This window comes from Bactrocera neohumeralis, chromosome 5 (genome assembly GCF_024586455.1).
Source record: "Bactrocera neohumeralis isolate Rockhampton chromosome 5, APGP_CSIRO_Bneo_wtdbg2-racon-allhic-juicebox.fasta_v2, whole genome shotgun sequence".
In the NCBI taxonomy this organism is placed as follows: Eukaryota; Metazoa; Arthropoda; class Insecta; order Diptera; family Tephritidae; genus Bactrocera; species Bactrocera neohumeralis.
Window position 1 is genome coordinate 62,769,971 of NC_065922.1, and position 24,508 is coordinate 62,794,478.

General features: G+C 37.0%; 2 protein-coding genes across 4 annotated transcripts; both read left to right on the plus strand.

The window, feature by feature from the left end:
- The first annotated feature begins 1,405 nt into the window (after positions 1–1,405).
- LOC126759337 (uncharacterized) lies at positions 1,406–10,712 on the plus strand. The gene is made up of 10 exons (XM_050474071.1): positions 1,406–1,557; positions 2,878–2,947; positions 3,006–3,094; positions 3,156–3,292; positions 3,357–3,432; positions 8,935–9,039; positions 9,949–10,012; positions 10,073–10,161; positions 10,255–10,391; positions 10,462–10,712. Exons 1-10 carry the CDS (start codon positions 1,501–1,503, stop codon positions 10,538–10,540), a joined length of 903 nt encoding a protein of 300 aa, XP_050330028.1. The 5' UTR covers positions 1,406–1,500; the 3' UTR covers positions 10,541–10,712.
- A 2,437-nt stretch (positions 10,713–13,149) lies between these two features.
- LOC126759478 (general odorant-binding protein 19d-like) lies at positions 13,150–22,333 on the plus strand. Of its 3 annotated transcripts, none has more exons than XM_050474312.1 (5): positions 13,150–13,262; positions 13,325–13,450; positions 13,516–13,607; positions 17,210–17,343; positions 22,150–22,333. In XM_050474312.1, the coding sequence occupies exons 1-5, from the start codon at positions 13,214–13,216 to the stop codon at positions 22,220–22,222; spliced, it is 474 nt and encodes a 157-aa protein (XP_050330269.1). In that variant the 5' UTR covers positions 13,150–13,213; the 3' UTR covers positions 22,223–22,333. The 3 variants fall into 3 exon arrangements, with proteins under 3 accessions (XP_050330269.1, XP_050330268.1, XP_050330267.1); XM_050474311.1 differs by lacking the exon at positions 17,210–17,343 and adding an exon at positions 21,967–22,100; XM_050474310.1 differs by lacking the exon at positions 22,150–22,333 and adding an exon at positions 17,393–17,566.
- Positions 22,334–24,508: the final 2,175 nt, after the last annotated feature.

The window sequence follows — 24,508 nt, forward strand, 5'->3', positions numbered from 1 at the left end:
CAAAAAATCGAAATTTTTTTTGTCTTATTAAATTCTATAACATCTCCAGAATATTGTCCTAAAATTTCAAGTTGATCCGAGTAATAGTTTCGGAGATACAGTCTTCAGAACTTGTGCGCTAGAGGCTAGCTAGGCTAAGTGCGCCGCCTTTAAACGCATTTTTCTCGAAACTGTGTTTTTGAAGTCGGTTGTCAAGATTTCTCGCGAACTACTCAACCGATCTTGATGAAATTTTATACAGGTCTTCGAGATATCATTTACAAGGTCTTGAACGAAGGATTTTTTTTTTTAATTATAACTATGTATTTAAAAAAAAAAATGTCGAGAAATTTTCTGTCTGCCAAAAATCCAATTTTCCTTTTTTTCCCTTCGTCCAATACCTAGTTTATTGTCTTTACTAAAACACGTATTTTTTATTTTTATTTCAGATGATCCTGAAAGAAGTTCTGCTGACAACGCGGATGCACCTTTTTTCCGAGGGACTGCCGGAAATGGCGTGGTAATGACTGCCTTTTTGATATTTTTTTTTTTAATTTTACAAACTGTTTATTAAATATGAGTCTTTTAAATAAAAAAAAAATTCATTAAAATATTTCATTTTTTATATGTAAAAAAAATTATTGAAAAAAGCCGTATTTTGCCCGAGGAAACCCATGTAACCCCTTAAATAACAACGAATGTTTCTACCAAACTGAACTCCTTGCTGATGGTCAGACTCACCTTTACTTTTCGCTTTTTAAATAATATCACTTTTTGGATTTTTTCGAGTCTCCAAAAGCTCTTCCCGAGAGAGTTGTACTCCCGTAAATATTTTCCATCGATTTGACACATTTCGTTTTCAATACTCTTATCTCTCGTATCTATGTACATATACATATGTATGTAAAAAAATTTTTTGTAATACAAAATTTCTCTCCCATAGGTTTGGATTCCAGCTATAGTAATAATTTTAACTACTATGAAATTATTTCGATGCTCACTTATTTAATTAGAATTATATTGTTTATTAATTAGAACTAGGAGGTTCACAGAAAGAGAAAAGCAAAACGTTACGAGCTTCATTATTAAACTATCATAAAAACTGGCGATGAATTTCAGAAATATTTATAACACCGGAACACTTAATTTAATCAAAGCAAAACTATAATCAGGTTTTAATAGTTTGAACAATTAACGGGTATAAAATTTAATCATTACACTTCGTGAGCTTTTTACATGCCAAACAATGTGTAAGTATTTAATTGTACTGATGTACTATATAGTATATTCTATTCCATGTTTTATTTTCAACGCGATTATCCCCTCATTAAAATTCATTTATCAATAGTTGAATGCATTAAACAGCTAAAATCTATATGAGGGCTATCGGCAAGATATGCGAAGTTTTCTGCTGATATAAAAGTACAACGACGCTGTGAGATAAATTTAGAGGGCATTTCGTGTTCCAATCTAGTGGTTTTACCTGCGCGTTCGTAAAAGTTCAAGTGTAAATTGTTTAAAATGAAGTATTTCGTAGTCTTCCTGGCTATCTGCAGCTTAGTTATCTCCTTTAGTGAGGTACAGAAAAGGGGATCATATTAAAAAGAAAAAAAAGACAAAAAAAATGTTTGATAATTATGTGTTGATTTTTAAGATTAGTGCGTGGGAATAAAACCTGAAAGTAGCGCGAGTGGTTATAAAAAGGTCCAGCTCTGTAGTTTGAAATTTGAACTGAATTTCGACATCGACGTGCATCTATCAGCTACTGCGCAGCCTCCTTTAGAGAAGTGAAGTGACTATCCACTCGTATAGCTGGTCGGCGTTAGTGGCTTTGAGCTCACTAACCTTGTGTTCAAGGCTGGTTAAGGAATGCCAAACCTCGTTACCAATAACACCATCAAGTCACTTTGTGTTAAGACTAGTATGTGTATCAGGCCATACCGGATTCTGCTATGAGTAGGTTGAGAACAGGTAGATGCTCCACTCTCCTCGTGTGCTCTACTACTGGATAGTTGAGCCTCGCGGGAGCTTGGCCAACGCTGAGTCACCATGGTTCATGCGCAAGATTTCATGCCGATTGATCATAAGACATCTAGTGGGCAAAGAGGCTCATAGTAAGGCTCTTATTTGAACTGAATTTGGACATCTATCAGCTACTTTTTCCTCTATAATAACAAATATTTGTACCAAATTTCCTAGATCCAATCCCATAAATAATAAGTACTATTTCGGATTTCAAATAAACATCATAAGATGCGTCATATACATATGTGGTTGTTGAAACTCTATAAGCTTAATAAGCAAAGCTCAGATCTCTGGGCATTTCTTTGCGTCAATTTTATTTGTAATCACTGAATTAAAGCTTTGATAATCGTTGTTTTACAGTTTTTCCGATCAGAACTAATTTCGGACAAAATATCTACATACGGATAGTTTGGAAAGAAATATTTTTGGTGTTGGAATGTGTTCTTTTAGTATAAATATGCCAAAACAGAAATAGCTCATTGTGGACAGAAGTAGCCTCTCTTTAGTTCGTGAATACCTACGAAAAAAATGACTACCTTGGGTCGTCACCAGAAACAATCCTAAAGCTAAAGAGTATTCCTGACTTGAAAGCTTCCGCTTAAAACTTTCTGAGGTAGTTTTTAAGACTCATCACTTGTTAGAATACAGTTTTAATTTATCATCGTATTAACTATCAGTACAATTTTTGGAACATAATTAGACTGTTACCGCAACGGTTAGTACTAATTCAAGTAACGGGGCAAACGAAACCTTATAGTGTAAGCACTCAGAGCTACTATATATGGTATTACGAATTGTGGTCTTATAATTATTTATTTGAAATCTCTGGACAATGAATTTTAGGAAATGATTAATATTCTTTTTAAAATTTAGGCAGATGAATTTGGGGAGAAAGTTAAGAAAATCGCTGAAGAATGTAAAGGGCAAGTTGGTGCAAGTGATGGTAGGCATCATAGCAATGAAAATAAATAAAATATTTTAATTTTAAATTAATCTTGCAGACGATGTAGCACGATTGTTCAAATATGAGCCCGCCGCTAATGACAAAGGAAAGTGTCTTAATGCTTGCACTATGAAACAAATCGGCATTGTGAGTATGCAATTTGAAGATTTTTCGAAACTTTAAAAATCAAATATTGGTATTTGAATAGTTGGATGAAAATAACAAAGTGGTCGAAGCTGCAGCTATAGCTTACATAAAGCAGGTATCTGGTGGCGATGCAGATTTTGAGAAGCTGAGCATGGAGACTTATAACGAATGCAAGAGCACGCCGGAAAGTAGCGATGAGTATGTGACAATGCCATTAATCTTTTTGACCACTTAAGCATTTTATTGTTGCCTCAATTTGCAGATGTGAGTACGCTGAAGCTTTTCGTCAATGCGTTATCGAGAGTGCGAAGTCCAAAGGCATTAAGATTTTACCTAAAGTCTAATTTGTTGCTGACCAGCTGATAGGTACTTTAAATACGTACATTACAGAAAATGAGTAGCTTTTGTTGAGAAAACAAAAAATGAATATGATATATGTAAATACAAGAATAAATATATAAATGCAAATGAAAAAGTAAATATTAATTTGTGGTGAGTTTGAAGAGAGCTTTCGTCTACTATAATTGATGAACCTTTTTAGAAATATTTTCTTGAAATAACGAGGCTAAGCCGGGAAATTAAAAATATGTACGAGTACTTTATCTATATCTGGTAGACAAGTCGGAGCCGAGCTCTTCCTTATGACATATTTTTCAAACAAAAATTTGCGTTTAAAATCAGATATCTGAATTCGGAAACGGATTGGTTATTTCGGAAAGATTAGTTGATGAATTTCGTGTCAATGTGTGTGTTGGTGTCAATGAACTAAGGTATATTAGCCTAGGTGTGTCCACAAGATTTATTACCGGAGGCAAACGACAACAAATATTACAATATATACATAGTTCTCAAAAAAACTTTCAACGAGCTACCGATAGTAAAACGGCGCCAGCGCAAGTTAATTTGCTTCCTCTGATCATTTTGTGTGTTGTTCTTAAAAATAGTGTGTTTGTGTAAAATGTTTTTTTTTCGCAGCCAAACAGAGCCGATTGATTTTGCAGGGAGTCAAATGAGCTATATCGTGAGTAGCCCTGCTTTAGTCAATTCCTTTTGAGAAAAAGTCTTTTGCCGCTACCAATCATAATTAGAACAGCCACAAGAACGAAGTAAGTTTGAGGAGACCCTTCCATTTCGGTCTTGTGCCTCTTGATTTGACTCCAACTTTTTTGAGTATATTTGGATGACCGAATTCCTTCTCCATGTTAGTACGAATCGATATTTTCGTCGGCTGCCTTGTGAATTCCAGTCGATAGCGTTTCGGGTGACTGTGATTAGGCTATAAGAAGTGTAGACTTAACATTCGAGTTGAATATTTTTATTTTGGTACGCCGGGTAATGATCAAGCGGCTTTATACATAGTGGGACTTTTATCCGAGATTGTATGGATCGTAATGAAATAAAGAACTATTCCACACTTCCTTTGGGTCTTAGTGTTTGAAAAGCTCTATTAGCGCCATCTTTCTTGTCGACTTGTAAACTTTGCAAACCTTTGAAATAACAAACCGCAATATTATATTTGTAATTTATACTAGGTAGGAAAAGTCTGTTTACAAGGTAAAATACTTGTTGAAAAAAAAGCTTTTATATATTTTTTTTTTATAAAATGCGAGAGATGTTTGTTTATTTTATAAAACGAACAACTTGAAATTCCATTACAAAAAGTCTGTGCACAAGGTATATAAATCGAATAAAGGTTTACTTCTTAAAAATTAATGGGAAGTAGCATATACCCTACATTTTAAAACATCTGTTTTGGATTTTGCATGGAATAGACCAGTTTAGAGTTTTCTATCGAAGCGATTCGAAACCACTCTGCGTGCAGCACTTCTTTGATGATAAATTATGGTGGTGTTCGAAGCTGCTTGGAAACATTGTAGAGTAACTAAAGCTACTGGTTATGTTATGGAGCCCCTGTATGGTGGCTGGTAGCCACGACTGTCTTGGGGTCACAAAAAACTCCTCTCAATACAGCGTTGTATGATGCTTGCTTGTTTGCCTGTATGTCGCACCGTCTCAACGGATGCGATGCAGGTTTTATTAGGTGCACCTCTCTTGACCTGATTGTCATACAGCGTGCTGTTGCATTCAGGTTAAAAAGGCGTTTGAGTGGCTCATTGCTGCAGAATGATTGGATTTCCGTTGATGTTATGTTAGTGGTGTGATCTCCACTAGTCGGAATACCGAACAGTTAGGGTCGTTTGCGCGTGAATTCTTTAAGCGACGAAGGCGGTTAGCTGGGAATTAGGGTTAGATTATGTATGATTGGTGTGTGTATGTGATGTATGTATGGGGTCCAACCCCTGGCTACGAGGTCTGACCGGAGACTTAATTCTGGTACCACGGAGAGCAGGAGCCCTTAGAGGTAACTCGAACCTGCTCATGCGGACTGGCCCCTCGGGGAGTATCATGGTGGTTGTGGTTAAAACCCAAATGCGGGAAGAACTGACTTTTTCAGTTCGATGTGGAGTTGCATTGCAACCGGGTCGCCACCCCAAAGCACGAAAGAGGTTTTAGATAGGCCTCGAACCCTACCAAGGTGGTTAGTGTGTCCATTCCACACTGCCAATTGGTACTGAAAATGCTTAGCATTCTCAGGGCGCTGATCATTTGATCCGCTGTGCTTTTGAGCGCCGTGGGGTAAGGCTGTCGTCAACAGGTACCCACATTAAACACACCGGACGTTGACCTTAGTAGTCACTTTCCAGTACCAATTCTTCCACTTGTGCTCATCAGAAAAACTAAACTCTCAGAGTTTGTTTGAATGCTCTTTCGTGAAAGCATTACGATTTTGCATATTGACAAGAGAGATGAATTCCTTAATTTGTGCGCCTTTGTGCTAATATTTTGACCGTCCTGGATTGGGCGACTGAGATGTTTGTAATTTTTTGTTACCCTTTCCAGGTATGTAGGTAAATGATATAAGAACTCAAGTAGGAGTAATAATCGGTCACTGTCTAATTGGTTGACTTGCCATGAGACTGGGAATGACATATACATAACGACTATTGGAGAAGCTCTCAGGAGGTGGAAGAGGAAGGGACAATTAAACATCCTCTATGCGATTAAAACGCTCTAACATATACAAGGTCTGTCGCAAAAGAAACAGAACTTTTTAAATATAACTGTTTCTGGTGGCACCACCTATAAAATAAAAAAAATAAAAAGTTTGATCTCTTGTTGACATTTGTCGTTAAATGCAAAAAGAAAATATTAAATTTTGTTTTAAACTTGGGAAAACGTTTACTGAAACATTTCAAATGATGAAAAAAGTTTATGGTGATCAGTTATCCCGTAGTAATGTGGAGTGGTTTATTTCTAAGGGTCGTGAAGACCTCTGTGACGATCTTCGTTTCAGAAGTCAAAAATAAGTGGGCTGATTTGTTTTTACGATTCCGAGGGTATTGTACACCGAGAGTTCATCCCACCTGGCCAAACGATTAATGCTGTGTTTTACCTTGGTGTTATGAAGCGTCTTTTGTCACGCATTCATCGTGCTCGACCACAATACCGTGAGGCAGGGTCCTGGTGTCTGTCATCGGTCGACGCTTGTCACTGATTTTTTGACAAAAAACTCCATATTAACCATTAATCACTCACCCTACTCACCTGAACTGGCACCCTGTGATTTTTACCTATTTGGAAAACTTCATTTGCCCATGAAAGGACACTGGTTTCAGGACATTTCAGCTATCCAAAAGGCGACGACCGATATTCTCGAGAGTATTCCGAAAAATGACCTTAAACACTCATTTGAAATGCTATTTGACCGGGCTAAACTCTGTATCGAAGCACAAGGAAACTACTTTGGATAAAAAATTATAACTTTTGAAAAATATTAATTTTTTGTTGTTTTTTTAACAGCCCTGTTTCTTTTGCGACAGACCTTGTATAAGAATATAATATCAACTATCGGTCGACGGTTTCTTGACGATGGGTAGTTCAGAGAGGAGCCATCCGTTTTTTTATAAAAATTTGTTATTCCAAGAATTTTATCGATTTTACAGCATGTTTTTCAATGTTCTTAAAATTTAACCATTATTTTCCTTTCAGAAGAGCTTATTTCTTGCACAAGCAAACTTATAATTTTCCGACACTTTTACTTCTCGTTATTATGCGGGCGGATAGCACTAGTACGCAGACTTTTTCTGCCAAATTTACATGCTACTATGAGCAAATAATAATAAAACTTTTTTCATAATTTTAAAATTCTTAATTTATTTTTGAACATCTAAGTCGCCCCCTTAAAGTAATTGCCCCGATTGCTTTTCCCATCCTCGAAACGGTTGTTACAGTCAATTTCCGGAATAGCCTTCAATGTGCGTAGCGATTCACGTTTAATGTCTTCAATTGACGGAAAACGGTTTTCTCGAAATCGTTGAGTTTTCTGTATAACCTGAAGTCACATCTAGCTAAATTAGGCGAATACGGTGCTTGCGGCACGATATTGGTTGAAAATTTGGTGTAAAACTCACAAAGAATCAATGCAGTATGCGACGGTGAATTATCGCGGCGCAAAACCCAAGAATTGTCCACCCATAATTGCGGCCTCTTTTTGCAAATAGATTCGCGCAAACGGCGCATAGCACTGAAATAGTATTCCTTGTTGACAGTTGGGTCGGTTGGAAGGAATTCGGAGTGCACTACACCTCGATAACCCAAGAAAAATGTCAACATAACCTTGATTTTTGACCTGTTTTGAGGTGGTTTTTTCGACTTCAGCTCATCTTTGCAACGATATTCGGAAGATTGATCATCTGTTTCCGGGCCGTAAGAATAGATCCAATGCTCATCGTCAGTAATAATACTCATCATAGTCGGAAAGCATTGTTAAACAGATGTTAACGCGACGCTGATTTTCGAAAAAATTTGGTGATTTTGGAATCAATTGTGCTTTCACTTTTCTTATGCCCAAACGATCTTTCAAAATGGTTTTCAGTGATCTTTCTGATATTTCAACGATGTCTCTGACTGTTAAACGTCGATTTCTAAGCACCGATTCCTTTATTTTATTTACATGTTGATTATCACTTCATGATGATGGTCGTCCTGGACGTGGTTCGTCGTCAACGTGTTCTCGACCCTCTTTGAATAATTTGTACCAATCAAAAACACTTGTTCGCGACAAACAATTTTCAACGAAGGTTTTTTTTTAACTTTCGGAATGTTTCATCACCACGAATTTGATTTCGCACACAAAATTTAATGGAACTTCTTTGTTGAATAATTTCACTCATCGTGAAAATCGCCGAATGCACTTTATGTACTTCAGCAAGACAAGCTTATAATACTAAACAATTTTGTTGACTTCGACGTGAATGTTTGCCTTGAGTTCGTCTATAGTATTTGAGATATTTTCATTCATTTGCCAGTAGATCTAATAAGTTGACTTCAATCGGTTTCGATTTCGTTTCATGTTTTTTAAAAAACTAAGATTCCATGAGGGCCACGCTGACTCACATCTATCAGCTGTCAGTAATTACAAACATCCATTTGATCCATAATTTCCCAGCCTTAAAACTTTAATCGATCGCACTCGCATTGTCAATTGTCTTTCTTTAATTGATCGCTATTTTATTGTGTGAAAATCTTGAATGATTTGCTGCCCACAACTCGTTAAACGTTAATGATTGGAGCAACCAATTCGCAAGGCAAATGTCATTTTAATTGCTCAAAAACATATTTATTCACATGTGTAAAAATAATTTTAGTTTGCACGCAACTTTGATTAGTTTTTATAAGTTTTTAGTTTTTTGCTAAGATCCTCACATGACTTATAGCATATAAAAGCACAGCAAACGCTCTGAAGAAGACAATATTAGAATTGTTGACACCCAGATTGAACGGTCGAAGTTTCTTATTTTAAAAATAACGTTTGGTTAATTAAAAAAATGAAGCTCCTTAATATTTGCTTGATTGTTTGTGTAGCGCTTATATCAAACGCTAAGGTATATTAAAGGTGTAGTTGAAAGACTGGGCAAAATTTTAAAATGAAGAGCACATAAGAGAGTTTTTCAAAACATAACGGCGAAAAGAGGTCTTTATTACATATACCACTGTCCCATTATAAATTCTTTCTGGGATAATAAAGATAATATTTGACATTTTTTCAAGCGGATATTCCAAAAGAAGTTCAATAAGACACATAATTAAACACGAGTGAGTGCCAGTGCTACATATCAGAAAAGAGAAAATGTCCTACATTTCAGAGAACAGATCGAAAGTAAAGGAACTTTGCTAAAAATTCGAAACCCAAAACATTTGGAAAATCAATTATATACCAATAAGAACGTATTACGAAGAAAGTTTGCTCAATAAATACAGCTAAATACCATCAAACACGGTGAAGCTTGTCTAAGTCACTTGTTTTACTCTCGCTGTCGAGAACTTTATTTTGGTGTGTGCTGTTCACTTTCTCGGCATTCTTAGACTGAGTTATCAGTTCTCTGTGGTGTTTGTCAAGGTACCCTGTCTACTAATCTTCAGGTTAGTGAATCAAAAAGGCATCAGTCAGAAAGCTTCAAGCGTCACTTTCCGCTGCATCGTGTCAGAGAACTATCTCTTCATACGGAAAATGGAGCCCTCTATAAATGTTTCAAGACATTTGATCTAACAGTAAAGCTCAAATTATTAAAAGTGAAATAGATTTCACAAAACAAAGCGAAGTGAAGATGGTTGCTGTTGACACTTTTCCTTAATCTTTTATCAACCCTTCGTATAAATTCTTTAGCTGTCCCCGTATTAAGCTATTAACTAGACACCAGTGGAAATTATGTGAAAAATTCTTAACAAATAATGCTTGCAGATGGCTATATTTTCTTTGCATATAAGAATAATTCATTTTTCTTCCAAAACAGTGCAATTACGAAGAGGCGAAAGCAGTTGCAAATGAGTGTAAGGAAGAAGTTGGTGCAACAGATGGTAAATGAGATCCGCTGTTTAAACGAAAAGATTTAATTATTATTGCGAAACAAATTACAGATGAGGTTGAGTCGGTTTTGAAGTTCGAAGCAGCTGAGACTATGACGGAAAAATGTCTGGGTGCATGCGTCATGAAAAGATTCGGTGTGGTGAGTTGAGTTCTTTTTGATTACATGCAACAAATCATGACATACATTTCATTGATTATTATCATTATTGATTTTTGCTACAATTTCCATAAGATGAATGGTGATGGTAAGTTTGATAGAGAAAAAGCCATGGAGGTTTTGGAAGTTATCGCCAACGGCAATGAGGAGCAACATGCCTTGGGCGTGGAAGTTCTAGACGCATGTGCTGACATTGACGTAAACGAGGATCAGTAAGTGGTTAATGCATATAATTTTGAAGATTTGTATAGTAAATAATGAATTGGTATCTTACATTTGCAGTTGTGAAGCAGCTGAGGAATATCGCTCCTGCATGCATGCCAAAGCAAAGGAAATTGGCTTTGTAATGGGGCGTGTTTAAATTTGCTACAATTGAACGACAAGCTTGGATATACGTGATGACGATTTTGGCTTAAAAATTATTATTCATAAACCATATTTTAAGTTCAGCTGTTTCTCTGTACTCTCTGTTTTAAAATTGTAAAAAATATGTAACGCTTTAGTAAATAAATAATTATACTAGAATGCTTGAAGTGCGAGTTGTACTATAATGCCAATTTTAGATTAGAAGCAAGAATTGATCTGTTTCAGATACCGCCTAAGAAAAATATCAAGTTTTTATGGTGTAGCTGCTTTCTCAGCTTTTTCATTGGTACTAAATATGTCAATACTCATAAACTCATGCCTCATCGGCAATTTTAATCCTCTCCATGAATGTGGGATCGGAGTTCGCACGATCAAACATGTCCAAGGAGAGCTATACGTGTACTCTTCAGCTTTATCGGGACGAGTCGAGCAAAAACGCATTTCATACCCAAAATATGCACCAAAATCATTCAAACGGACTCGCGAGCCTCGCTCTCTTGTCATCTCTATAACACTTCTCTGACGATTTTCATCATTTGAAGAGGTCGAATGTCGTCCACAGCGAGGTACGTCTTCAACGATCTCCCGACCGTGTTTCAAAACTAAAACTGCATCGAAAAATTCCTACGAAATTGTGGAATACGAAAACTAAAAGAGCAATAATTAAATACTTATATAAATATTACTTCCAGATTTGTATGTCACGCAATGGAATATAAGAACCTATCATAGGGTCGACCATACAATTTCAAACTGACTATATGTATTAGACGACTACTATATACCAATGAAAATACTTATAAGAGAAAAAATTTTTTAAACTCGCAACCTTCTTTTTCTTTACTGGCGTAGAAACAGCTTACGCGATTATAGCCGAGTTAACAACAGCGCGCCAGTCGTTTCTTGCTTTCGCAACGTGGCGCCAATTGGCGATTCCAAGCGAAGCCAGGTCCTTCTCCACCTGGTCTTTCCAACGGAGTTGAGGTCTTCCTCTTCCTCTGCTTCCACCGAAGGAAGGTTGTGCGATGGGATTTTCGCCACGTAAAGAACACTACCAATGAAAACTAAAAACTCGCAACCAGTCGGGATAATTAAACGAAAATTGTGTTATTAAACTGTATACAAGTGTATTTTTATTAAGTACCGTTACGTTCCTAAGTTTCACTTGATTAGTATACTTGAATTCCTTTCACAGAGATTTTATCACGAGTTCAATACTTTCGACTACAAAGCCTTTATTTCTCACGAATATATTTTGTAATAGAGTACATTATTAAATATTATACATACATGTATGTATGTATTAGTATGTTTGCTTATGAAAAGATTGTTTAACAAACAACCCTGTAGAAATAGCGAACATTTCGTGGTGAAGAGTAAGCCGTCTTCGGCAGTTAGTTTTTCTGATTTATTGAAAGAAAACTAGCAAACAAATGGTTGTATACCACTCAGAATTCACTGTTCGGCGTTGTTCTATTGGTAGGGTTGCGATATGTCTGGTTTTTTTCAAAAAACATGCAATTATTTGTTTCGAAGTGTCATATGCAAGAACAACTTTTGTTGGATTCGACTCATCTGAAAACACCAATACAGTTGACTGCTGTTTACTTTTGAGCTCATACGCGTAAGTCCACAATTCATCACCTGTTAGGATGATATAGACGGTTTTCGAAGCAACGCTATCGTACTTTGTTAACATTTCTCTCGACCGATTTGAGAAATTGGGTGGGGTCCAACGTGAACTAAATTGTTTACAGTCAAATGTTCATGCCCGTAGGTGTCTCAATCTCATGATTTGTCACATGACGATCTTGCAATATCAGTTTGCGCATTGCATCAATATGGTAGTTTACGGAACAACAACTGATTTTGGACGACCTTCACGAAATACGTCTTGGAATCATATAGCACCTCGATTAAATTCAGCTTACAGTCAATGAACGCTAGTTCTTGATAAAACTTCATCGTCAAAAGTTGAATTAAGTTCATCCATGCACTGTTACTAAGTTAATCCGCGTTGAAACTTGTAAATGATACAAAATGAATATTTAAAGTTACTGTAAATAACATAAGTAGGAGTCGTTTGTCAAAACGTTCTTAGTAAGTGTAATAGCAAAAATGTCAAACTTTATGATAAAGTTGCCACTACATTAGGGTTGCCAAATCCTTAATTACAACCGGCGTATCCATAATAAACAATTTTATTTAGATTGCTTAAAACATCCATAAAAATTGTAAAATAGGAGACCCTGAGATCTGTAAAGTGGTGTAAGTTTTTGTCCAATTTCACCCATTCTTCGTGTCCAAGTTCTCTTTTAGTAGTATCAAATCAAATATATCACAGTAGTCTCTATACTTAAATATCTCAATCAATATTGAATTGTTTTTTATGCGAACATTGCTAAGGTATACTATACGTCTATGTTTACTAAATTCAATGGGCCAAATCACAAAAATTTATTGTGGGAATGCTTCTAACTTCACTTGAGTAATATATTATATTCATTCAGCGTGAGATATGTTCTCATCCATTCGTAGTCTATGAAATGTAAATTCTTTGCGGAGAAGTGATATTTCAGAATAACTTTGCATTGAAATGAAATAATATTCGCTTTTCAGTTGAATTTTAGTTCTGGTTTATAACACTTCGTTGGATTTAGAAGACATAATGGAAATTCTTATTGTGCTACCGATTTTAGCAGTGTCTTCAGTATTCAGTGGGTTTTGATTACCATAATAGTAGTTTGTTTCTTGAAGTTAATTTTCGACGAACTTATAGCAATAACAATAGCTGCTGCTGAATCTGAACCGCCACATTATAGTTCACTTCGTGTTATGGCCGAGGCTGCGATTGAAGATTGCTACGAGGATTCGGCTCAGAGTGTCAAAGTGCAGATAACCGATGGTAACTTAACCATACTTTAAAATATAGACAAGCGTGTTGTTGAATTTTTCTGTAATATCTTACAGAGAGTTTTGATGAAATAGTGAAGGGTTCTCGCACTAATTTATCTCACAATGCGAAGTGTTTACGATACTGTATTATGCGCAAAAATGGCTTGGTGGGTATAACAATTTTTTAATTTTTTTTATTAGTTGTAGAAGACCGCTTAGACTAGGTTCAGTAAAAAAATCGGGTTTCTGGAGTAAATCATTGTTAATTTAGAAAGTATGGTGGAAAAATTCACCTTTTGAGTAGAAATTCTGGTTGGAGAAGAAAACAATATTTTTGTTTCTTTAAACTGAAATCAGAAAGGTTTATTGGCTCTTATACAAGGTTTGTCGCAAAAGAAACAGAACTTTTTAAATACAACTGTTTCTGGTGGCGCCACCTATTGGTGGGTATATGAAATAAAAAGTTTGATCTCTTGTTGACATTTCGTAAAAATTTTAAGAGAATTGGATAACTACAATCGATGTTATCGATCAAAAAGTGACAGCAGCTTTTGGTCATCGGTCGTAAAATGCAAAGAGCAAATATTAAATTTTGTTTTAAACTTGGTAAAACGTTTACTGAAACATTTCAAATGATGAAAAAAGTTTATGGTGATCAGTGCCTATCCCGTAGTAATGTACATGAGTGGTTTAAGCCATTCCAAGAAGGTCGTGAGGACCTCTGTGACGATCAGAAGTCGGTTGTCTTCAGAAGTCAAAAATAAAGACAATGCTGAGTTGTTTTTACGATTTCGAGGGTGTTGTACACCGAGAGTTCGTCCCACCTGGCCAAACGATTAATGCTGTGTTTTACCTTGGTGTTATGAAGCGTCCTTTGTCACGCATTCGTCGTGCTCGACCACAATACCGTGAGACAGGGTCCTGGCGCCTGTTGCACGATAATGCGCCGTGTCATCGGTCGACGCTTGTCACTGATTTTTTGACAAAAACTCCATATTAACCATTAATCACTCACCCTACTTACCTGATCTGGCACCCTGTGATTTTTACCTATTTGGAAAACTTCATTTGCCCATGAAAGGACACTGGTTTCAGGACATTTCAGCTATCCTAAAGGCAACGACCGATATTCTCAAGAGCATTCCGAAAAATGACCTTGAACACTCATTTGAAATGCTAATTGACCGGACTAAACGCTGTATCGAAGCACAAGGAAACTACTTTGAATAAAAAAATATAACTTTTGAAAAATATTAATTTTTTGTTGTTTTTTTTTAAGAGTCCTGTTTCTTTTGCGAAAGACCTTGTATATCAGCTAGATACTTCGTCCAACTTCTCCTTTTACGAGTATTTGTGATGTCTGCTCTCATCTTATCTGTCTAAACTACAAACTCAGATAAGATAGGTTTGTAGTTTTGACCTTATTAATCGACTCGGAGTTAGTAATGGATTAAATTGGAAGACTTTTCCCCATTGGTGAGTTGCCAACAGAAGCTCGCTATTAGAACAAAATATTTTTTTGTGTTTTTCAAAATAGAGATCAAACGATACTGCAGTCGCATATTAGAAAAGTTAATGTAAAAAATTCTTCATAAAAAAAACTGTTTAAGACTTAAGTTGAATAGTACGTATGAGGAATGCTTTTTTAAGATACGAGTATAACGAATGAGTGTTGATGCTTGTAAATTCTAAAAGGAAACATCGGAGACCCTATCAAGTACATACGTATATAAAGCAGTGTGATAGTCGAATGAGCACGATTTCCGTGTATCTGTCTGTATATAAACAAACTAGACCTTCAGTTTTTGAGATATCGATATGAAATTGTATACATGTAATTTCCTCACCAAAAAGCTGGTCATTTATCGGAACCGCCTGCTGAAACTGATTGATCGAACTCAAGACCTTGCATGCAAAACTTTTTTAATTCCCGACATATCTTCACTAAATTCCACCTAGATTATCGAAATATAAGTTTATTGTTAAAGAAAACTTCTGGCAAACGATTTAAATATTTTCCTTTGTAATTAGGGAAATTACAATAAATTTCTGCTTTGTTGAGCCGTTTTGCAGATTGGAAATTGTTTTCAATACCATTTTTATAATATGTTTGCCTTAAAATCAGCCTAAATTCTGCGATTGCCTCTTACCACTCTCTTGAGGTCAGAATCATCGAAGAAATAGTTCAGAGCGGACAACTGTATCATATAGCTTTCATACAAAGTGAACGACTGATTTCAAGTCCTTGTATGAAAACTTTTGTATTTCTTCTATCGTCACAAAATTTGGTTCAGATTACTATCTGAGGCATCGCTATAATCCCCGTACATTTTATTCAGATCGGCCGACTGTGAATAGTATTATAGTTTCGGTGCAGTCGACGTTAATGGTTTTTTTCTTTAATAATATTTAGCTACATTTTTTTTTGAAATTTCGTACAAATATCATATCAAAATAATCATTAGTGCTTTCGCCGATTTTTCCGATGAGTGAAATTATTTAGCGAAGAAGTTCCATTAAATTTTGTGTGCGAAATCAAATGTCTGGTGCCGAAGCGTGCTGAATGTCTTCGGTGATAATTGTTGTTCGCGAGCAAGTCTTGTTGATTGGTACAAATCATTCAAAGAGGGTCAAAAACGGCCATCAACTTCAACTGATGAACAACACGTCAATAAAAAATAGGAATTGGTGCTTGAGAATTGACTTGACTACTAAAAGTCGGAGATTTTATTGACATAGTTTGAATATCGGAAAGATCCATTTCCAAAGATCATTTCGACCTAAAACAAGTGAAAGCACGATTGATTCCAAAATCACTAAATTTTTTCGAAAAACAGCGTCGCGTTAACGTCTGTAAAACAATGCTTTCCAACCACTAGGATGTCATGAAACGAATTATTACTGGCGATGAGTCTTGCATTTATGTTTATGACTCGGAAACAGACGCTCTATCGGCCTAATATCATGGCAAAGTTGAGCCGAAAGCGAAAAAACCATGTCAAAGCAGGTCGAAAATTTGGTTATGATGACGGTTTTCTTTGGTTATGGAGAAGTGGTGCACTTCCTTCCGACCCGCAATGTCAATGCCAATGTCAATGTCAATGAATATTATTTGAGTGTTATGCGTCGTTTGCGCGAATCTATTCGTAAAACGAGGCCGAAATTATAAGTAAGTTTACAACTCTTAGTTTTTGCGCCGCGATAATGCACCGTCGCATACTGCATTGATTCTTCGGGAGTTTTTCGCCACATTTTCAGGCAATATCGTGTCGCAACCCCCGCATTAGCCGGATTTAGCTACGAGTGACTTCTGGCTATTCAGCAAACTCAAACGAACGCTCCGGGGAAATCGTTTTGAGTAAATTGAAGACCTTTAAATGTGAATCACTACGCGCATTGAAGGTTATTCCGGAAATTGACTTTAACAACTGTTTCGAGGATTGGAAAAAACGTTGCCACACGGGTATTGGGGACAAGGTAGATTACTTTGAGTGGGACGACATAGATTTTGAAGAATAAAGTAATAATTTTAAAATTATGAACAAAGTCTTACTAATTTGTGCTCATAGTAGTATTTCTCTTTCCTGTTGGTCGATTTGGAACTCAATATTTGAATCTTTGATATTCGAAGTAGCTATAGAAACAAAATAGTAAAAATATTAATGGTTTATCTTTAGTTAAGTCTACACCTCTTGATTTTATAGACCTCTATGTTTCACTACACTTCATTTAAATATACTTATACCTCTATTATTTACATTACCTTCAGTTAAGTATGGATAACTCAATCGATGAGGAAAACATTTTGCAAATATTTGAAATAATACATCCTCAAATTAAAAAGGACTCACTACTGGATGTATTACATAAATGTTCGCGAGAAACGGATAAGCAAACAGATAAGTATGAATCGTAAATTTTGTAAAATTTTGCGTTTATATTTTTATTTTAGTTGTGAGCGCGCTTTCGTGGCAACCAGCTGTATTCTCCGAGAGTTGCAAGCAGATGGTATAACCGATATTTAAAACAACAATTGAAGATGCCTTTTAAATATACAATATAATTATAAATATTCAAGAAATTTTCAATGGTGTAAATAAATCGCATTTCTTGTATATTTCGATGCTTGCACTTCGAATTTTATTTATTCAAAATTTTTCGCATAATTTCAGTGGATCAAAAATTTTATTTTACTTAATTAACTTTGGTTTGCGCTTAAACTCTACATCACACTATAAAATACTTAATAAATTTTAAATAGTCCTCCAAGCGCTGCTCTTCAACTACGTCCAGCAGCAGCGATACACATGTGCTATACTCCAAAATGGCCTGCAGCAGCTCTAGCGATTCCATGTTGGCGCCAAACATCACTTACGAATTGTCAGTTTGAAAATGCACAATGGCATTGTTTATACATTGCGCAATATCACAATACATATGTGTGCTTGTCAAGAAACGCATCCGCGCGCTCCAGCTGTTTTGATTGGACTACTTATTGTAATTGTTTAGTGAGGAGGAAAACACTAGTTGTTCGAAGTGTACGACAAGATTGCACAGTTAAAAGCGGTTGACCTTTGGCTGCTTTCACGCATGCGCCTTCATTTCATTGCATGTCTGAAAGGTTGCTGACCAACTACATACAAATATTGCAATGCATGTGCCTTAAAAGATCTGCTTTTGCACTTACCCACATATATAAATACATACATATGTACGTCTACTATATATGTACTTTGTAGAAAATATGTTTACTTCTGGTTCGTTTTTTATTATGCTGTTATTTATCATGTGAGGTCAAATAGTACTGTGCAAATTACGTCAACTCCGTTTAACGGAGTTTGTAAAATTTAATAATTTTAGTCATCGATACGCAATTAAGTGCACAGTTTCTTCAGTTTTAAAAATGTCGTTAATTTTTTAAACAATCTTATTAAAAAATAAAAAAAAAAAACACTAACTACGGTATAACACCCTTCACAGATGTATTACTTATAGCATAAAAGATCTTTACACTTTACACAATGTCTTGTATAATAATCAAGCCAAATGTCGGGAAGATACCTCAAAAGGTAGCACCGGAAGTGCATATGTAAAAGTTAACCGAAATTGGTGATTTTTACAAATGAGCAGCTTCTTGGTGAGAAAAAAAATGTTTGCAAAATTTCAGATTGTTATCTCAAAAATTGAGGGGATTTTTCGTGTATATACATGGGCATGGAGGATGGAGTCATGTGTAGACTTTACACAAGTAAGGAAAGTTCTAATCGCCATTCATATGTATGTATGTATATTTTTTACATATGGCAGCTCACGACGGTCTTTGACCGTTTGGGTAGCCTTCCGTCGAAGCCTCGTAGAAGGCAAACATCCCCATAGGGTACCCGTGTTCAGGGTATAAAAAATAGTGTGATCAAAAAATGATGACCTTGGCTATAACGAAATAAGGACAATGATATTAGGGCATGCACTTGTCCGGTCCCTAATTGGCGGTGCCGCTGCCCAGCTGGTTGATGTCCACGCGAAAATAAAGGCTGACATCATCGCCGTCCAAGAAATGCGATGGACGGTACAAGAACAGAGACGAGTAGGTCCTTGTGGCATTTACTACGGTGGCCATATAAAGGAGCGCAAGGTTGGTGTGGGATTCGTGGTGTGAGAGAGACTACGTCGCCGAGTACTATCATTCACTCCGGTGAATGAACGTCTACATCCGCATCAAAGCGAGGTTCTTCAACATATCGCTGCTTTCGACAGCACGAAAAGGAGCTGCCTTTATGCCGCGATGTCTGAATTTGGTATCCCTGCAAAACTAATACGGCTGTGTCTGACGTTGAGAGAGTCCGTCAGGATCCATCCGGCCGTTCGACAACGATGACCTAGCCAGCGTAGCGACTTCTTTTAATCTGCTGCTGGAGAAAATTACTCGTGCTGTAGAACTTAATCGAGCAGATACAATCTTTTATAAGAGTGAACAGCTGCTGGCGTATGCCTATGATATTGATATCATCGGCCTCACCACCCGCGCCGTTAGAACTGCTTTCTCCATACAATCATCAAACAAACAGTTCGCAGACGACTTGGCTCTCACGTCACTGTTGACAGTCATCTTTGAAGTTGTAGATAATTTCGTCTATTTAGGAACCAGTATTAACACCAACAATGTCAGCCTGGAAATCCAACGCAGGATTGCTCTTGCCAACAGGTGCTACTTCGGACTGAGTAGGCAATTGAAAAGTGTTCTCTCCAGAGAGAAAAACCAAACTCTATTCAATAATTCCCCTTCTGCTATATGGTGCAGAGGCTTGGACGATGACCGCTGTGTCGACGTTACGAGTTTCCGAGAGAAAGGTTCTGCGAAAGATTTATGGTTCTTTGCGCATTGGCCACGGCGAATATCGCATTCGATGGAACGATGAGCTGTACGAGATATACGACGACATTGACATAGTTCAGCGAATTAAAAGACAGCGGCTACGCGGGCTAGGTCATGTTGTCCGGATGGACGAAAACAGTCCAGCTCTGAAAGTATTCGACGCAGTACCCGCCGGGGGAAGAAGAAGAAGAGGAAGACCTCCACTCCAAGATCATATGGAGAAGGACCTGGATTCGCTTGGAATATCCAATTGGCGCCACGTAGCGAAAAGAAGAAACGACTGGCGCGCTGTTGTTAACTCGGCTATAATCGCGTAAGCGGTGTCTACAAAAATGAAATTGTATATATGTAATTTCCTCTCCAAAAAGCTGGTCATTTATTGGAACCTCCAAAATCAGACAACTATAGCATATAGCTCATGCAAACTGATCGATCGAACTCAAGACCTTGCATGCAAAATTTTTTTTTATTTCCCGACATATCCTCACGAAATTCGACAAGGATTATTGGCATCGTTACAATCATCGATGAAATAGTTCAGAGCGGACAACTGTATCATATAGCTTTCATACAAAGTGAACGACTGATTTCAAGCTCTTGTATGAAAACTTTTGTATTTTTTCTATCGTCACAAAATTTGGCTCAGATTACTATCTGAGGCATCGCTATAATTTCCGTACATTTTACTCAGATCGGCCCACTATAAATAGTATTATATGTAGTTTCGGTGCAGTCGACGTTAATGGTTTTTTTTCTTTAATAATATTTAGCAACTTTTTTTTGAGACTTCGTACAAATATCATATCAAAATAATCATTAGCGTATAGTATCTTTCTGAAGTACATAAAGTGCTTTCGCCGATTTTTCCGATGAGTGAAATTATTTAGCGAAGAAGTTCCATTAAATTTTGTGTGCGGAATCAAATGTCTGGTGCCGAAGCGTGCTGAATGTCTTCGGTGATAATTGTTGTTCGCGAGCAAGCCTTGTTGTTTGGTAGAAATCATTCAAAGAGGGTCGAAAACGGCCATCAACTTCAACTGATGAACAACACGTCATTAAAAAATAGGAATTGGTGCTTGAGAATTAACGATTAGAAGTCGCAGATTTTACTGACATTGTTTGAATATTGGAAAGATCCATTTCGAAAGATCATTTGGACCTAAAACCAGTGAAAGCACGATTGATTCCAAAAACACTAATTTTTTCGAAAAACAGCGTCGCGTTAACGTCTGCAAAACAATGCTTTCCAACCACTAGGATGTCATGAAACGAATTATAACTGGCGATGAGTCTTGGATCTATGTTTATGACCCTGAAACAGACGCTCCATCGGCCTAATATCGTGGCAAAGGTGAGCCGAAAGCGAAAAAACCATGTAAAAGCAGGTCGAAAATTTGGTTATGATGACGGTTTTCTTTGGTTATGGAGAAGTGGTGCACTTCGAATTCCTTCCGACCCGCAATGTCAATGCCAATGTCAATGTCAATGAATATTATTTGAGTGTTATGCGTCGTTTGCGCGAATCTATTCGTAAAACGAGGCCGAAATTATAAGTTTACAACTCTTAGTTTTTGCGCCGCGATAATGCACCGTCGCATACTGCATTGATTCTTCGGGAGTTTTTCGCCACATTTTCAGGCAATATCGTGTCGCAACCCCCGCATTAGCCGGATTTAGCTACGAGTGACTTCTGGCTATTCAGAAAACTCAAACGAACGCTCCGGGGAAATTGTTTTGAGTAAATTGAAGACCTTTAAATGTGAATCACTACGCGCATTGAAGGTTATTCCGGAAATTGACTTTAACAACTGTTTCGAGGATTGGAAAAAACGTTGCCACACGGGTATTGGGGCCAAGGTAGATTACTTTGTGTGGAACGACATAGATTTTGAAGAATAAAGTAATAATTTTAAAATTATGAACAAAGTCTTACTAATTTTTGCTCATACATAATAGTATTTCTCTTTCCTGTTAGTCGATTTGGAACTCAATATTTGAATCTTTGATATTCGAAGTAGCTATAGGAACAAAATAGTAAAAATATTAAAGGATTATCTTTAGTTAAGTCTCCGCCCCTTGATTTTATAGACCTCTATGTTTCACTACACTTCATTTAAATGTACTTATACCTCTATTATTTACATTACCTTCAGTTAAGTATGGATAACTCAATCGATGAGGAAAACATTTTGCAAATATTTGAAATAATACATCCTCAAATTAAAAAGGACTCACTACTGGATGTATTACATAAATGTTCGCGAGAAACGGATAAGCAAACAGATAAGTATGAAACGTAAATTTTGTAAAATTTTAAGTTTATATTTTTATTTTAGTTGTGAGCGCGCTTTCGTGGCAACCAGCTGTATGCTCCGAGAGTTGCAAGCAGATGGTATAACCGATATTTAAAACAACAATTGAAGATGCCTTTTAAATATGTGTACAATATAATTATAAATATTAAAGAAATTTTCAAAGGTGTAAATAAATCGCATTTCTTGTATATTTCGATGCTTGCACTTCGAATTTTATTTATTCAAAATTTTTCGCATAATTTCAGTAGATCAAAAATTTTATTTTACTTAATTAACTTTGGTTTGCGCTTAAACTCTACATCACACTATAAAATACTTAATAAATTTTAAATAGTCCTCCAAGCGCTGCTCTTCAACTACGTCCAGCAGCAGCGATACACATGCGCTATACTCCAAAATGGCCTGCAGCAGCTCTAGCGATTCCATGTTGGCGCCAAACATCACTTACGAATTGTCAGTTTGAAAATGCACAATGGCATTTTTTATACACTGCGCAATATCACAATACATTTGTATGTGTGCTTGTCAAGAAACGCATCCGCGCGCTCCAGCTGTTTTGATTGGACTACTTATTGTAATTGTTTAGTGAGGAGGAAAACACTAGTTGTTCGAAGTGTACGACAAGATTGCACAGTTAAAAGCGGTTGACCTTTGGCTGCTTTCACGCATGCGCCTTCATTTCATTGCATGTCTGAAAGGTTGCTGACCAACTACATACAAATATTGCAATGCATGTGCCTAAAAAGATCTGCTTTTGCACTTACCCACATATATAAATACATACATATGTACGTCTACTATATATGTACTTTGTAGAAAATATGTTTACTTCTGTTTGTAAAATTTAATAATTTTAGTCATCGATACGCAATTAAGTGCACAGTTTGTTCAGTTTTAAAAATGTCGTTAATTTTTTAAACAATCTTATTAAAAAATAAAAAAAAAAACGTTAACTACGGTATAATACCCTTCACAGATGTATTACTTGTAGTATAAAAGGGTGTAAAAGATCTTTACACTTTACACAATGTTTTGTATAATAATAAGGCCAAATTTCGGGAAGATACCTCAAAATGTATCACCAGAAGTGCATATGTAAAAGTTAACCGAAATTGGTGATTTTCATAAATGAGCAGCTTCTTGGTGAGAAAAAAAATGTTTGCAAAATTTCAGATTGTTTTCTCAAAAGTTGAGAAGATTTTTCGTTTATATACATGGGCATGGAGGATGGAGTCATGTGTAGAAGTTCACGCAAGTGAGGAAAGTTCTCTGATCGCCATTCACTTGGGAGTGGCCAGAAACGATTCTTTTACATATGACTCAAGCAGCTCACGACTTCCGGTCTTTGACCAAGTATCCTCTGGGTAGCCTAAGAACATCCGTTCGAAGGCAACCTAAAGTGAGAAGGCGAAACATCCCCATAGGGTTGTGCGTTGGGTTTGGGACCCGCCACGTAAAAAGCTCACCCCAATGAAAAACTACCAACAGCCTCGGATGAGAAACCCCCCTTTTGATGACGACCATGGCAAACGAAATAAGGACAATGATATTAGGGCATGCACCTGGAATGTCCGGTCCCTGAATTGGGAAGGTGCCGCTGCCCAGCTGGTTGATGTCCACGGGAAAATAAAGGCTGACATCACCGCCGTCCAAGAAATGCGATGGACGGTACAAGGACAGAGACGAGTAGGTCCTTATGGCATTTACTACAGTGACCATATAAAGGAGCGCAAGTTTGGTGTGGGATTCGTGGTGGGAGAGAGACTCCGTCGCCGAGTACTATCATTCACTCCGGTGAATGAACGTCTAGCCACAATCCGCATCAAAGCGAGGTTCTTCAACATATCGCTGATTTGCGCCCACGCCCCGACGAAAGAGAAGGACGATGTGACCAAAGATGTCTTTTATGAGTGCTTGGAGCACACTTATGTGAGCTGTCCCCGCCACGATGTCAAAATCGTGCTTGGCGACTTTAACGCCAGGCTGATCGACTTCGCCGGGGCCCGAAATATGGTTATCTGTAGTACTAGATTCCAGCATAAAAAGATTCATCAAGCTACCTGGCTGTGTCCGGATCGAAAAACTACCAACCAGATCGACCATGTTGTGATAGACGGAAGACACGTCTCCAGTGTTTTAGATGTGCGTGCGTTCCGAGGTCTAAACATCGACTCGGACCACTATCTTGTTGCAGCTAAGACTCGCACCCGCCTCTGTGCAGCAAAAAATGTACGCCACCAAACACAAGGAAGGTTCGACGTCGAGAAGCTGCAATCACAACAGACAGCCGAACGATTTTCTACTCGGCTTGCACTCCTGCTCTCTGAGAGCACTCGTCAACAACTCGGTATAAGGGAACTGTGGGACAGCATTTCAAACT

What these genes read in the sequence shown, in the direction of transcription:
- LOC126759337 (XM_050474071.1), top strand. Translation starts at nt 1,501, where the DNA reads ATGAAGTATTTCGTAGTCTTCCTGGCTATCTGCAGCTTAGTTATCTCC. An exon ending in TAGTTATCTCCTTTAGTGAG is followed by an intron (nt 1,558 to 2,877) that starts GTACAGAAAAGG and finishes TTTAAAATTTAG; the next exon opens with GCAGATGAATTTGGGGAGAA. An exon ending in ACGCCGGAAAGTAGCGATGA is followed by an intron (nt 3,293 to 3,356) that starts GTATGTGACAAT and finishes CTCAATTTGCAG; the next exon opens with ATGTGAGTACGCTGAAGCTT.
- LOC126759478 (XM_050474312.1), top strand. Translation starts at nt 13,214, where the DNA reads ATGGAAATTCTTATTGTGCTACCGATTTTAGCAGTGTCTTCAGTATTC. An exon ending in AGCAGTGTCTTCAGTATTCA is followed by an intron (nt 13,263 to 13,324) that starts GTGGGTTTTGAT and finishes ACGAACTTATAG; the next exon opens with CAATAACAATAGCTGCTGCT. An exon ending in ACGGATAAGCAAACAGATAA is followed by an intron (nt 17,344 to 22,149) that starts GTATGAATCGTA and finishes TTTTTATTTTAG; the next exon opens with TTGTGAGCGCGCTTTCGTGG.